This window comes from Phycodurus eques, chromosome 9, assembly GCF_024500275.1.
Source record: "Phycodurus eques isolate BA_2022a chromosome 9, UOR_Pequ_1.1, whole genome shotgun sequence".
NCBI lineage: Eukaryota > Metazoa > Chordata > Actinopteri > Syngnathiformes > Syngnathidae > Phycodurus > Phycodurus eques.
In genome coordinates this window covers 7,635,221-7,650,097 of record NC_084533.1, presented here as the reverse complement: position 1 = coordinate 7,650,097, position 14,877 = coordinate 7,635,221, and the positions used below count along the sequence as shown (strand labels likewise).

General features: G+C 41.4%; 1 protein-coding gene across 3 annotated transcripts in view; it reads right to left on the bottom strand.

Moving 5' to 3' along the window:
* Positions 1 to 14,877, bottom strand: part of mid2 (midline 2) — a 151,643-nt gene that overhangs the window by 27,268 nt on the left and 109,498 nt on the right. For all 3 annotated transcript variants that reach the window (XM_061685625.1, XM_061685624.1, XM_061685626.1), the window contains 3 exons: positions 13,664 to 13,759; positions 6,403 to 6,510; positions 1,008 to 1,156 (listed from right to left, as the gene is read on the bottom strand). In XM_061685625.1, coding sequence (XP_061541609.1) covers positions 1,008 to 1,156; positions 6,403 to 6,510; positions 13,664 to 13,759 — 353 coding nt within the window. The remainder of the gene's footprint in view (positions 1 to 1,007; positions 1,157 to 6,402; positions 6,511 to 13,663; positions 13,760 to 14,877) is intronic.

Genomic DNA, 14,877 nt, shown 5'->3' with positions numbered 1-14,877 from the left:
GTTTGGCCGGACGGCCAGCTCTAGGAAGGGTTCTGATCACCCCCATATGGCTTCCATTTAAGGATTATGGAGGCCATTGTGCTCTTAGTGCAGCAGAAATCTTTCTGTTACCTTGGCCAGATCTGCGCCTTGCCACAATTCTGCCTCTGAGCTCTTCAGACAGTTCCTTTGACCTCATGATTCTCATTTGGTCTGACGTGCACTGTGAGCTGTAAGGTCTTGTATAGACAGGTGTGGCTTTCCTAATCAAGTCCGATCAATATAATCAAACACAGCTGGAGTCCAATGAAGGTGTAGAACCATCTTAAGGATGATCAGAAGAAATGGACAGCACCCGAGTTAAATATGAGTGTCACAGCAAAGGATCTGAATACTGTGTGATATTTCATCCATCAATCCATCCATTTTCTGATCCGCTTCTCCTCACTATGGTCGTGGGCATGCTGGAACCTATCCCAGCTGTCATCGGGCAGGAGGCGGGGTACACCCTGAACTGCTTGCCAGCCAATCGCAGGGCACATAGAAACAAACAACCATTTGCACTCACAGTCATGCCTACGGGCAATTTAGAGTCTCCAATTAATGGATGTTTTTGGGATGTGGGAGGAAACTGGAGTGCCTGGAGAAAACCCACGCAGGCACGGGGAGAACATGCAAACTCCACACAGGTGGGGCCGGGGATTGAACCGGGTCCTCAGAACTGTGAGGCTGACGCTCTAACCAGTCGGCCACCGTGCCGCCTGTGACATTTCAGTTTCTCTTTTTTAACAAATCAGGAAAAATTTCAACAATTACGTTTTTTTTTCTGTCAATATGGGGTGCTGTGTGTACATTAATGAGGGAAAAAAATTATTTTAACAAAAGGCTGCAATATAACAAAGTTTAAGGGGGTCTGAAAACCTTCCGTACCCACTGTATATCGAACAAAGTTCAGCCAAATCAAATGTAAAAACAGATGGCATCTCCAAAGATGATGCAAATCATAAGTGAACATGTCTATCACTCACCTTTCCGCTACATTTCGGGCAGTCTGAAGGAAGCGGGCGTGGTCATTTTCCTTAAGGCTCTGCTCGGCCTGCGTGATGAGGGCACTGGAGCGCTCCAAACACTGACGACAGTTAGCAATCTGCTGGGCCAATTTACGCAGCTTCATCACCTAGAAGACAAATGTTATATGGTTTAATGTTCATAATCCTGTTACATTGCTCTCCCTCATATTTAGCAGACCAATTTGGTCCATCACCACTTCCAACTGGGAGAGAGTTGATTTTGCTAATCTTCTTTGCCTTTTTTCCCAATGGGTTCCAATGAGTTTGCCTAAAAACTCGTCATGGTGACAGTCACAATATCAGGAAAAAAAGGACAGCAGTGACTGCAAAATGGTTTTAAAACTTCAATACAAACAGAGAGAGACACAGGTCTACTGGGTGAAACCAAAATGCAACGCCCATGCATATATTTGCATGGGCGTTGGTAACATTTGATTAAAAAAAATCAGAGGACAAGTGCCTGCTAAAATAAACAAATAATAATTTCTGTACTGCTCTTTGACATGAACATTACAGGTAAATGAGGACACACAGACAGGAAGAAGGAAAGCAGAAAGAATGCAGCTAGCGGACTGAAGTCCAGTTTATGGGTGAGAGGTGAGATCAACCGCTTGGCTCCTCATTCTTCTGCTGACCTCATGAATGTGTTGCATGAAAATCATGCTGTAGAGTACAGCATTAGTCAGTTTTCTGTTATCTAGAATAGTAGAATGATGCCATCCAATCCAATCTGTATTTTGATAAGGTGTCCCAATATTTTCCCTACTATTGTGGCCAAACTACCTTGTATACAATAGTTTCATATTACAAAGCTCAATCCATCTAGTTCTATAGCTGCTGTTCTTGGCAGAGCTAGCTAGAGCCTCTCCCAGCAGACGTAGGGTGAAATAATTATTATACCCAGGACACCAGCGTCAGTCAATCATAATTATGACAGTAATAATTGATTATATGCCAGTTGTGCAAAAGTCATCAGCCAACTAATACAGTACTGATGACCTACTTTTCAAAGATGGAGATTACAATTGTATATTCTTTGTGCTATTTTAATATCTTTGTGTGAAACACCAACACATTTGAAGCACAATGGTGTCACTGAAGGTAACAGGAATCACATTCATTTCAAAACAGCAATGAACAAATATGTTCTCATCGGATAAAGATGGATCTAAACATTTGTATGACCTCAACAAATGACTCATTCAAAATTTTTATTTGTGAGAATAGCAACTCTAGGGAATAAAAACTCAAACGATGGGGTTTGGTTAAGAGTGTGTCATCAAACGGTGTGGGAGAATCAAAGCGCTACCTAATGTGCACTTCCTGTCTGTTGCTGGAAAGGCTGCTCTGTCTGAGAAACTGTTCCGAGCTGGCAACTTAATGGAGTTGTCAACTAGCTATTATCTGCTCCCCCACTTAGAGCATCATAATCTGCTGTCACTACAAACACCATCTGAGCAGTTCATTGACCACACAAAGACGAGACGCAGCAACAGCATCATTTGATAAGACACCATCTTATGTGATGTGTCAGAAAGGTTTCAGGACTGGTTTGACAAAAAATATTTTGCAAAACCAAACAAAAAAATACAAGATTTCCCCTTTAATTTGGGCCAGACAATCAATCTACAGACCTTCAAAGAGATCCTGCTGTGTTTGCTTCATTCAGTGTGTTAGAACAAGCGAGAGTTCCGACAGGACAAGTCATTACTGCTTCACAATGCCCTGAGTATCCGACAGCTCCTGGTTGAGAAATACATTGGTGTGCCCGAGCCACCCGACTTGGCAGTGTGTGTTTTTTTTTACTCTTTCCCAATCTCAAGGAGGCCATCAAGGGGACCGTTTTGAAGACGTGAACAACATCAAGGTGGCCATGATAACGGAGCGACTTTGAATGTTGGGACTATGACAGGAAAAGCTTGGACGTTGGTTGACATGATGATTAGGAGAAAGGTTGATATATTGTGTGTCCAGGAGAACAGGTGGAAAGGCAGTAAGGCTTGAAGTTTAGGGCACGGTTCAAATTATTTTACCATGGTGTAGACGGGAAGAGAAATGGAGTAAGGGTTATTTTAAAGGAAGTTTGCTAAGAATGTCTTGAAGGTGAAAAGAACGCCAGATAGATTGATGAGGCTGAAACTTGAAATTGAGGATATTATACACAATGTGATTAGTGGCTATGACCCACAGTTAGGATGTGACCTAGCTTTGAAAGAGAAATTCTGGAAGGAGGTAGACGAAGTAGTTATGATCATCCCAGACAGAGAGAGAGAGTTGTGATTGGTGCAGATTGTAATGGATATGTTGGTAAAGGAAACAGGGGTGATGAAGAAGTGATGGGTAAGTACGGCATCCAGGAAAGGAGCCTGGAGGGAGAGATGGTGGTAGACTTTGCAAAAAGGATGGAAATGGCTGTAGTGAACACTTTCTTCCAGAAGAGGCAGGAACATCGGGTGACCAACAAGAGCGGAGATAGAAGCACGCAGGTGAATTACATCTAGTGCAGACGATGTAATCTGAAGGAGGTTACTGACTGGTAGCGGTAGGGGAGAGTGCGGTTACACAGCATAGGGTGGTGGTGTGAAAGGCACTAAAGAGGATGAAAAATGGAAAGGCAATTGTTCCTGATGACATACCTGTGGAGGTATACAAGCATCTCGGACAGGTGGCTGTGGAGTTTTTGACCAGCTGTTTCAACAGAATTCTAGCATGTGAGAAAATGCCTGAGGACTGGAGGAAAGGTGTGCTGGTGCCCATTTTTAAAAACAAAGGTGATGTGCAGAGCTGTGGGAACTATAGAGGAATAAAGGTTTAAAGTTGATGACCCACACAATGACGTTACGGGAAAGAGTAGTGGAGGCGAGACTCAGTACATATGTGAGTATTTGCAAGCAACAGTACGGTTTCATGCCTAGAAACAGTACCACAGATGCATTATTTGCCTTGATGGTGTTGATGGAAAAGTACAGAGAAGGTCAGAAGCAGCTACATTGTGTCTTTGTAGATCTAGAGAAAGCCTATGATAGAGTACCTAGAGAGGAACTGTGGTACAACATGTGGAAGTCTGGAGTTGCAGAGAAGTATGTTAGAAAAATACAGGACATGTATGAGGGCAGCAGAACAGTGGTGAGGTGTGCTGTAGGTGTCACAGAGGAATTTAAGGTGGAGGTGGGACTGCATCAGGGATCAGCCCTGAGCCCCTTCTTGTTTGCAGAGGTGATGGATAGGCTGACAGATGATATGTGCATGAATGAGAGGGGCGGAGGGGGAAGAGTGAGGCTAAAGGGAGAAGAGATAGCAAGGGTGGTAGCAAAGATAGCAGTCCAGAGCAATTGTAAGTGTGACAAGGAAGTGAAGAAATGGGTCCAAGCAGGTTGGTCAGGTGTGTTCTGTGACAGAAGAGTCTCTGCGAGGATGAAGGGCAAAGCCTATAAAACAGTGGTGAGGCCAGCCATGATGTACGGATTAGAGACAGTGGCACTGAAGAGACAACAGGAAGCCGAGCTTGGAAGTGGTGGAAATGAAGATGTTGAGGTTCTCTTTTGGAGTGACCGGGTTGGATAGAATTAGAAATGAGCTCATCAGAAGGACGGCCAAGGTTAGTTAGGATGATGAGGATGGAGCTGCCAGGCAAGAGAGCTAGAGGAAGACCAAAGAGAAGGTTGATAGTGAGGGAAGACATGAGGGCAGTTGGTGCTAGAGAGGAGGACGCAGGAGACATGGAAAAGGATGACAGGCTGTGGCGACAAGCCGAAGATGATGATGAAGGCATGGCAGAGAATGCTGGGGAAAGGGCGTTAGACTCTCGGGAGATTACTTTGAAGGGAAAACGTATAATTTGGATTTGTAATAGCGTTTATGACACCAGTCCTGGAATATTTCTGACACAACTCATACATAATTACTCCCTCTTACTGACAGTAGTGAACACAATATCAGTCTCTTTGATGCTATATGTGTGCAATAGAAGGAGACGACAATAGGGCCCAGCTGCCCAACTTAATCTTATTAGAAGAATAACACTTAAAAGCCAGTTTTGTTTCATAAAAAATTATAAGGCTGGGATGTACAGAACTGCCTGATGAGGTAATTAGAGAATGTTTTAATTCATTATGACAGTTCTTAATGTGACGCTCTAACACAAAAAGTATCTGTGGGTAGATGTACTACTCAGCGTCAATCATTAAAATACAGAAATTACTCCTTTTTATGTAAGCGTCAATTCATGACGATGCATTTAAGCTCTTCCGTAGATTGGAAAGTTTTACAGTTTGGCTCTTAGGGACAAAAGCATAAAAATGTTAGCGGAGTGAAAGTGGAATCAGCCTAAGTTCTGAGGCATCAGCTCCAAACTTCTCTGACCCACTTTCCAACAAATATACGGCAAACTTTTTTTGTTCCCTAAGTTAACTTGTTTTCCCTCTGCTCCCACCTGTGCATCAAAGCTCAAACAATTCACAGCTTGAGCACAAATTGTAGTCCTTCTTTTACCGCCCCCAAATACTGCCCAATAAAAATAATGGTTTGATTTAATGTTTCAGACTTCAGGAAAAATATTTGAACATTACAATGAGAATATAGAGCAGGGAGGTGCTTTAAGAACATGACATAAAGGCACACACATCAGGACATGGGGCTAGGGATTAAACCTCCTTCGAGAGCAACAAGACTTCTTAAAAGGAAATTACAGAGAAAGTGAGAGCGCCTTGCTCTGCTGTACATGCTGTGATCAATGCGTGAATAATCCTGTTATTCAGTTGCACAGATGAACCCTTTCTTCAGAAGACGGACTCCTCACCAGAAACGACAGCCTCTATTTTTGAAGCCTGACAACTATGTTTTGTTCATGGTCCCTGTACAACTGTCAGAATTACACTAGACTCTTTGACAATTATTTTTATTACAGCTCTTGTATCAGATTAAATGTACCTATTGAAGTGTCCAGTAAGTGTCATTCATTAAAACCTAATTTCGAAATCTCCATTTCCACCCAATAAGGTCTTTTCAATTAACGTCACACATGGGAGGGTTGGAACTTCACAGTGAATTTATTTAAAATTCCCATAAATCATATTCTAGTAGCTGTTATTGAGTTGTTTAACTGTTTATTGATCGCAGGCCTCTAAATCAAAACTAATCAAAATTGCATTGAGGAAGTGCTGTGATGAAATGGGATTTACAGAAATGGTGTGATGTGCATTTCATTCATCTGAAGAATTAACACATCACTTAGCAGTTAAAGTGAATAATTCTTGACCCAGACTTTCCCAAGATAAACTTTAATCTTTGTCAACCTAATGCTGTATTTGATGCGTTTTCTTCAAATTATGAAAGTGTCAAGGGAGCCCTTCACCTTGGACTCCTTGATTTTCACAGCAATGACCTGCTTTCTCTGGCGGATAATCTCCACCAGCTCGTCGCACTCCTCCACCAGCTTGGCTTCGTGCATGGCGGTGTTCACCTGGAGAGAACAAGACACAAGCCATGACAAACGTCTTGTGGAAGTTTAGTTTGGATAAAGTGATATGTTTACTTAATCAAAAGGTAAAGCAAAAACAAATCTACAATTATTTAATATAATAACAAAAATCGCAACTGATTGGGCTCTTGTCTTACATGTAAAGTTAATTTGAATTTCCATTAAAATGAAGAAACCAGACTTTCTTAATGGGAATATAGCAAATTAAAATGCTGTTCATATAGTTTAACAGGACATATATTGTAATACAACATAATTATGGCATTATTTTTCAACTAAATTATTCAGTATGAAAATAAAAACACATCAACTCTGTATAATACATTTAACATAAACTAACCAATATTTAATTAGGTCCTGCATTAGGAATGAAGTAACAGTCAGTGAAGAAACCGTTTCAAATGTAGGAACGGTGCATCACACCATGTAAAGTGAATTTATGCAACATTCTGACAGTAAAAAATTCCAATGAAGCTGAGATGTTGTGTAAAACAAATAAAAAACAGAATACAATGATTTGCAAATCCTTTTTCAAACTATATTCAATTGAATACACTACAAAGACAATACGTAATGTCAAACTGATTTTTTTGGCAAATATTCACTCATTTTGAATTTGATGCATGCAACACGTTCCAAAAAAACTGGGACGGGGCATGTTTACCACTGTGTTACATGACCTTTCCTTTAACAACACTCAAAAAGGATTTGGGAACTGAGGACACTAATCGTTGAAGCTTTGTGTGTGAATGTGGCTTGGCATTGTCTTGCTGAAATAAGCAGGGACGCCCCTAAAAAAACGTTGGTTGGATGGCAGCATAGAGTATGTTGCTCTAAAACCTGTATGTACAGAACCTTTCAGCATTAATGGTGCCTTCACAGATGTGCAAATTACTAATGCCATGGGCAGTAACACACCCCCATACCATCACAGATGCTGGCTTTTGAACTTTGCACTGATAAGAATTCGAATGGTCCTTTTCATCTTTGGCCCAGAGGACACAATGCCCATGATTTCCAAAGATACTTTGAAATGTGGACTGGTCCACTTTGCGTCAGTCTAGCTCAGATGACCTCGGGCCCAGAGAAAATGGTGGTGTTTGTGGGTGTTGTTGATATATGGCTTTCGCTTTGCAGGGTAGAGTTTTAACTTGCATTTGTAGATGAAGTGACGAACTGTGTTAACTTACAGTGGTTTTCTGAAGTATTCCTGAGCCCATGTGGCAATAGCCTTTACACAATGATGCCTGTTTTTAAAGCAGTGCCGCCTGAGGGATGGAAGCTCACAGTCATTCAATGTTGGTTTTTGGCCTTACCACTTTCGTCAAGAGATTCTCTGAATCTTTTGATGATACTACGGATCGTAGATCATGAAATCCCTAAATTCCTTGCGACTGTACATTGAGAAACATTGATCTTAAACTGTTGGACTATTTGCTCACACAGTTGTTTACAAAGTGGTGAACCTCACCCCCCCACCCCATTTTATACCCAATCATGACACTCACCTGTTTCCAATTAACTTGTTCATCTGTGGAATATTCCAAAAAGGTGTTTTTTGAGCATTCCTCAACTTTTCTCCGTCTTTTGTTGCCGCTGTCCTAGCATCAAATTCAAAATGCTAGAATATTTGAAAGAAAACCTAACATTTATTAGTTTGGACACAAAATGTCTTGACTTTGTAGTCTATACAATTGAATGTAGATTGAAAAGGATTTGCAAATCTTTTTAAACAACATCCCAACTTCATAGGAATTGGGGTTTGTCATTAATATGAACTTTGCTGACTTGCAAATATGCAACAAATACAGTATAATTTAGATATAGACTATATTAAGGTTCAAATGACCTCAAAATCAATAGGGTTATAGCCTATCCCTATCTGCATAATAAAATGGGGAAGTCTTCTTGTGGTTGAGGTTTTATCTAAATGTAACTGCACATAGTGACAAATCCATTGTCATACAGTAAATATGAAAACAAGGGAACGTTTTTTTTTTTTATAACAAACTCAAAATGGGACACACTTAGAATAGTACATGCACAGTGGTAGTCATGTGACAACAATTCAACATAATTTTGTGGAATTGTAGAAATTCTATATACAAAAGCTTTCTCCCCCATCCTTTACGTACAATAGAATACATAATGAGTCTCTCCTGGCGTATCTCCTATCATGTCTTTGCACAAAACACACTTATGCCCCGACCGTTCCATAAATACAGGAAGCAGGAAGATCCCAATTTGGCTTTCTAGCTCCTTGGCAATGCATGCATAGTATTTGTTTGCTTTTCATCAACAGTTAATGAACCAGAAACAAGAACGCATCAAGTTCTGAAACTCCCAGCAAAAGAAAATGAATAAAAAAACAAATAAACACAAAAACAAAACAAAAAAAGAAGAAATGATGGAAGAGAAGCTGCTGTTATGTGCGTTGACATATCGGCAGAGTGTTTGATCGGATCTCCTGAATCAATACGGGATGATGCAAACTAGGAGGATGGGAATCCAGGTCGGCCTCAAAGCTCTTCAGAATTCTCTCTTTACACACTCTCACTCAACCCACATCTCTTTGTGCAAACTCCTCCCTCCTCCCGTTTTCCCTCTGAACCTCGCTGCTTATACATAATGTAGTTTGTTTGCATAGTCCTGTTAACAGACTCATGTATGGGGATCAAAACATAACCAATTGACAATTGGAACAGGTAATGAGATTCCAAATTATTTATTTCAACCTTTTGGACAGCATTTTAGGTTCTATCTGTCTAGAGTGAGGCATGTTCTACTTCATACTCTATTTGTATGCAGACAACGGACAATCTCCAAATAATCACGCAGTAGTCATTTAGCATTGACCAGCTGAGCAGATGCATTCACAGACCTCAAAGTGACGCTTTAGAAAATGGAGCCTGGTCTTTATCATAACAATATTTCTCAGGCAGGACAGCCAAATCTGACCTGGGTGAATGGCGTTTATTTATTGTTCGAATGGGCGTTTTAATACAAATCATTATAGTGTCTGTTTAGTGCAATCAATGTTTGATGGCTACGCTTAAGCTTCACACTGCTGGCTACATCCATTTAAATCACAACACAGTTCCAAATAGAAAAGGTCAATAGTGACAGCACTGCCTGGTGTTTAATTTTCTGCAGACAGTTATGGGTTCACATCAGAACGTCGTGTCACTACAATGTGCTGTGAATGTTATCGTACCTCAAGCAATATAGTATATATTATCAGATTTGATATTTCACGTGATTGGATTTAAGAGGTGGCACAGTGGATGAGTTCAGAGGTTGTGGGTTCCAATCCGGCATTTCTATGTGAAGTTTGCATGTTCTCCCCATGCCTGTGTGGGTTTTCACAGGGTACTTTGGTCCCCCCCCCCCACATTCCAAAAACATGCATGGTAGGTTAATTGAAGACTCTAAAGTGTGTGTGGATGTGAGTGTGAATGGCTGTTTGTCTATATATGCTCAGCGATTGGTTTGCAACGAGTTCAGGTTGTACCCCACCTATCACCCAAAGTCAGCTGGAATTGGCTCTCGGACACCTGTGACCCAAGTGAGTGTAAGCGCGACAGAGAATGGATGGATTAAAGCAATGATGATTGTAATTGTGACTCACAAATTACAAAAGGGCTCAATCAGACCATAACATTCAAGTTTCAAAGTTGTGCACCCGCCAGTGAACTTAATTCTCTTAGTGTATTCGAATCACCAATTGCAGTATTTGGACTATGCCAGTTTCAGCTTTTAAGTGAAAACGATTCTATTATAGATTATTCTAAAACAACATAGCAGTGCAGTTCTTGAATATATCGTTAATAAATAAATGTAATTAAATTTAAGTGACCTCAATTTTTGACCGGTAGTTGGAGTTTAATTAAGTAATGGATTAGACTGCTGATGATTCTGAAATCATAACCAAGAAGTAAAATTAGAGCATAGGAAAAATGCAAGACAGACATTTATTGCTCTATTTTTTCTGTGAAAGATTACGTTTTATTATTTTAATCAACCTTGTGTATTTCCTTTGCATTAGTCCCTTTGCATCAAAGTATTGGATCAATCAGTACACTGAAACTCAAATCAAGGCTAGTTTCCTTGCCTGACCTCCAATTAAAGGGACATATATTTTTAATATCTGTACGACCTGACAGTAAAATATTATTAAAATTATCTTATGAAAAAACTACCCTCTCTGGCCCCATCTATGTCCTTAATTTAATTAGAATAATTATTTTACAACTGGACACGGCTTGAGAAGAATAGCCTACCAGAGACAGGATGCGTGACCGACTAGTCTGCGAATCATCTGTAAATGCACACACAGAGCGTCGCGGGGGGACAGACACAGCAGCCTCTCGCAAAGGAGACTATTACAGTTTCTGGTTTCCATGGTGAAGATTAATTGACTCCGATTCGCGATAAAAGTTTAAAACAAGGAATTGGATAGCTCTCTTCTTCAAATCAAGGATAAAGATACATAACGGTGGTGTCCTATATGTGGACGACTGCATATGGACAGCTGCATATACAGACCCTTTCCAAAAAATGTTAACATCATGGAAATATTTATCCATCCATCCGTCCATTTTCTGAGCCGCTTCTCCTCACTAGGTTTGCGGGTGTGCTGGAGCCTATCCCAGCTACCATTGGGCAGGAGGCGGGGTACACCCTGAACTGGTTGCCAGCCAATCGCAGGGCACATACAAACAAACAACCATTCGCACTCACATTCACACCTACGGGAGTTGTCAATTAACCTACGATGCATGTTTTTGGGATGTGGGAGGAAACCGGAGTGCCCGGAGAAAACCCACACAGGCACGGGGAGAACATGCAAACTCCACACAGGCGGGACCCGGGATTGAACCCTGCTCCTCAGAACTGTGAGGTAGACGCTCTAACCAGTCTTCCACCGTGCCGCGGAAAAGTTTATTTATTTCCATAATTCCATTCAAAAAGTTAATCTTCCATAGATTATAGATTCAAGTATTTCTTTCTTTCTTTTTACATAATTTGGGCTTCCAGCTCATAAAACCAACGAAATCAGGAATTCAAACCATTAGAATACTGTGAAAAAAGCACCACTTACTTGTCAGTTATTGTATATATATAAAAAAAGAAAAATCAGGGTCAGGTGAAATCAATCAAAATATGGTACTTTCAAAACAATATTGTCATGATTCATGCCCTGCAGTTCCTCTTTTGGAGCTTGGGTGGTGCCTTGCACCTTGTCTCTCCCTCTCCCCCTCTGTCTCCCCAGCAATCAGCATCACCTGTGCATCGCACCTGTCTTCAAGCAGCACTGATTACTACCTGCATTTAAGCCTGCCAAGTCCAACAAACCTTCGCCTGAGTATTGACACTTGTCTATGACTCACTGGCTGACACTCGTACTTCCAGGTTTCTGTGGTATGCAAGTAATTATCCGACGAACCGCATCCGTAGTCACCCGATTTTGTTCTCTCCCGTCTCCGGTGTACCTTCCGTGCCTTCCCCACCTCCCTGCATGCTCCAGCCACGCCGCCAAGCCACACCACCTGCTCGCGTTCCCGCTTCCTGCTCGCTCCTTGTCTCCGACGGCCCTGCACCTCACTTTGGATATCCTTACCCCGTGCCAAACTAAAATAAACCATTCTAAATCTACTCCCTCCACCTCAGTCTGCTCTTGGGTCCAATCCAACTTCGCACCATGACAGATATGTTAATCTTCAATACATGGTTGGGAATCCCTTTGCTTTAATCACTGCCTCGATGCGCCGTGGCATTAAGGCAATCAGCCTGTGGCATTTCCTGGGAGTTATGGAAGCCCAGATTTCCTTGATGCTTGCTCTCAGTTCTTCTTTGCTTTTGGGTCTGGTCCCCCATATCGATCCCCAAGGGGGTTTAGAACCGGCATGTTTACTCGCCAGTCAAGCACTGTAATGGCATGGACATTAAACCAGGTTTTGTTGCTTCTGGCGGTATGGACAGGGGCCAGGTCCTGCCGGAAGATGAAATCTGCATCTCCATACAGCCATCCTCAGCAGAAGGATTCATGAAGTCCTCTAAAACATTCTGGTAGACTGTTGCGGTGACCTTGGATTTAAGAAAGCAGAGTTTACCAACACCTTATATATATTTAGATATTTCGCACTGGACCTCAAACAGCTTGGGTTCTGTTCTTCCTCCAAACCCTTGGACCTTGATTCTCGAATGAAAGGCACACTTTACTTTCATTGGAAAAGAGTCATTTCAGTCCTTCTTCTCCTTGGCCCAGTTGAGATGCTTCCTACAGTAGGTTGGCTCAGGCTCAGAAGTGGCTTGACCCAAGGAACCCGACAGTTGTAGCCCATCTCCCGGATGTGTCTGAATGTGGTGGTTTTTTAAGCTGTGATTGCCGCCTCATTCCACTCTTTCTGGATCTCTGCTAGATTCTTAAATCTTCTCAGTTTGGTAATCCGCTGAAGCCCACGGTCATCTCTTTTGCTGGTGCATCTCCTCCTGCCACATTTTGTCCTTCCACTAGACTTTCCATTGATATGCTTGGACACAACAGCCTCCTTACCTATGAATTGTTGTGGCTTACCCATCCTATGGAGGGTATCAATGATGGTCTTCTGCCCAGTTGTCAAGTCTGCAGTCTTCCCCATATTGAACCCAAATGAAACAATTGAACCAAACTGAAGCAATTTAATGACACCTGGGGAAATCTGTGCAGGTGCTTTGAGTTTAGAAGATGATTAGTGTGTGACACTCAGTTTAAAACATTTATGGCCTCAAAAATTTGGGCTGATTTCTTCACAGTATTCAAATTTTTTTAATTCCTGATTTCGTGGGCTTTATGAGCTGGAAGCCTAAATTATGTAAAAATAAACGAATAAATACTGAATCCATAATATATGAAAGTTTAACTTTTTGAATGGAATTATGGAAATAAACTTTTCCATGATATTCAAATTTTTTGGAAAGGGTCCAGCACCGACGTCACCGTTCTCACCAAGTTGATCTCTCGTTTCTTTGGGCAGAGGCAAGAAGGGGACCGGGATTGCTACATTCAAATCTTGCTACCAGTTTGAAAACTGCACACTCTTCCTTTAATGACCATTCTAAAACATTTACACAGAAACAGACAGATGCTGCATACCTCAACCTGTTGACAAATCTGGATGAGTTTGGCCATTTGGTTCTCCAGTTCACTGTTTCTCTTCACTAGGTTGGTCAAGTTGTTCTCCAAGGTTTGCTGTGGAGATGGAAGTGGACAGACAAAAGGAGCAGGCAGAAAGGGGAAAATTCATCAACACAAGCCATTGTAAACAATAATTTTACAAACGCGATCTACCCCGTGGGTAAATTGCCATACTATGAAAGAGGAAAAGTGCAGTCATACATTTTAAAGACTATGTAAAAGGACCCAAAAAAGAGTGTTTTGTGAGTGAATTCTGCTGAATTTGAATCATAAAAAAAAACAAATAAATAAAAAATAATACAAAATATCACCAATTATATAAAATAAGGTTCCCAAATTAGCGGTGGATAAAAATGTTGATTCATCAATGCATTGCAGTACTTCCCCCGCAAGTCAATATCGATTCAGCAAATCCTTTGAATCGATTCCACTCTTGGCCATTCCGGGTGTCATGAACGGAACACAGACATGACAGCGGGGTGTTTTGTGTTTGATTTACATTGTATGGACGGAAGCCGCAATCGATCAAAAAAACAACAAAATGGCGACTCAAGCGAGTGTCAACACACTATCTGTCAGCAAGAAGAGAGCGACTTCTACTTTTTCCATTTTCCATTCCTCTGTAAATCCGGAACACACGGAATGGACAAAAGACACCCAAACCACTGCACAATTCCAACACGAAAACATGTCAGAAGTTGCCACCCCAAAGCTGTACACAGAGTTAAGACAGCGGTTTTGGAGTCGTTGAATTGGGGAGAAAGAGGGACTCTTGGACTTTCAAGGTGACTGACTATGTACGTACAGTAACTATCACTTCTCATTTCATTTCTAAAGAGTGGGAATTAGTGTTAAATGTTCTCAAGACCAGAGACCTGCAATGGAAGCCACACAGAGGCAATACATGAATGGGGTTTGAGGAAGAAAGTACTGGTAATTGTCACAATGCCGCAAAAAAAGTCACATTATTACAACTATTTATTGGATCAGGGGACTAACTGACATAATACAGAATTTTAACAACCACACAACAGGGCGCTAGGCACGCTGGGAAATCCTCTGCATGCGAGCCGCCATGTTTTAACGATGATGTCATCGTCGACGACGTCATGGCGGCTTGCTATCAGAGGATAACCCAGCATGCCTAGCACTGTTGTATAGTTGTTAAAATC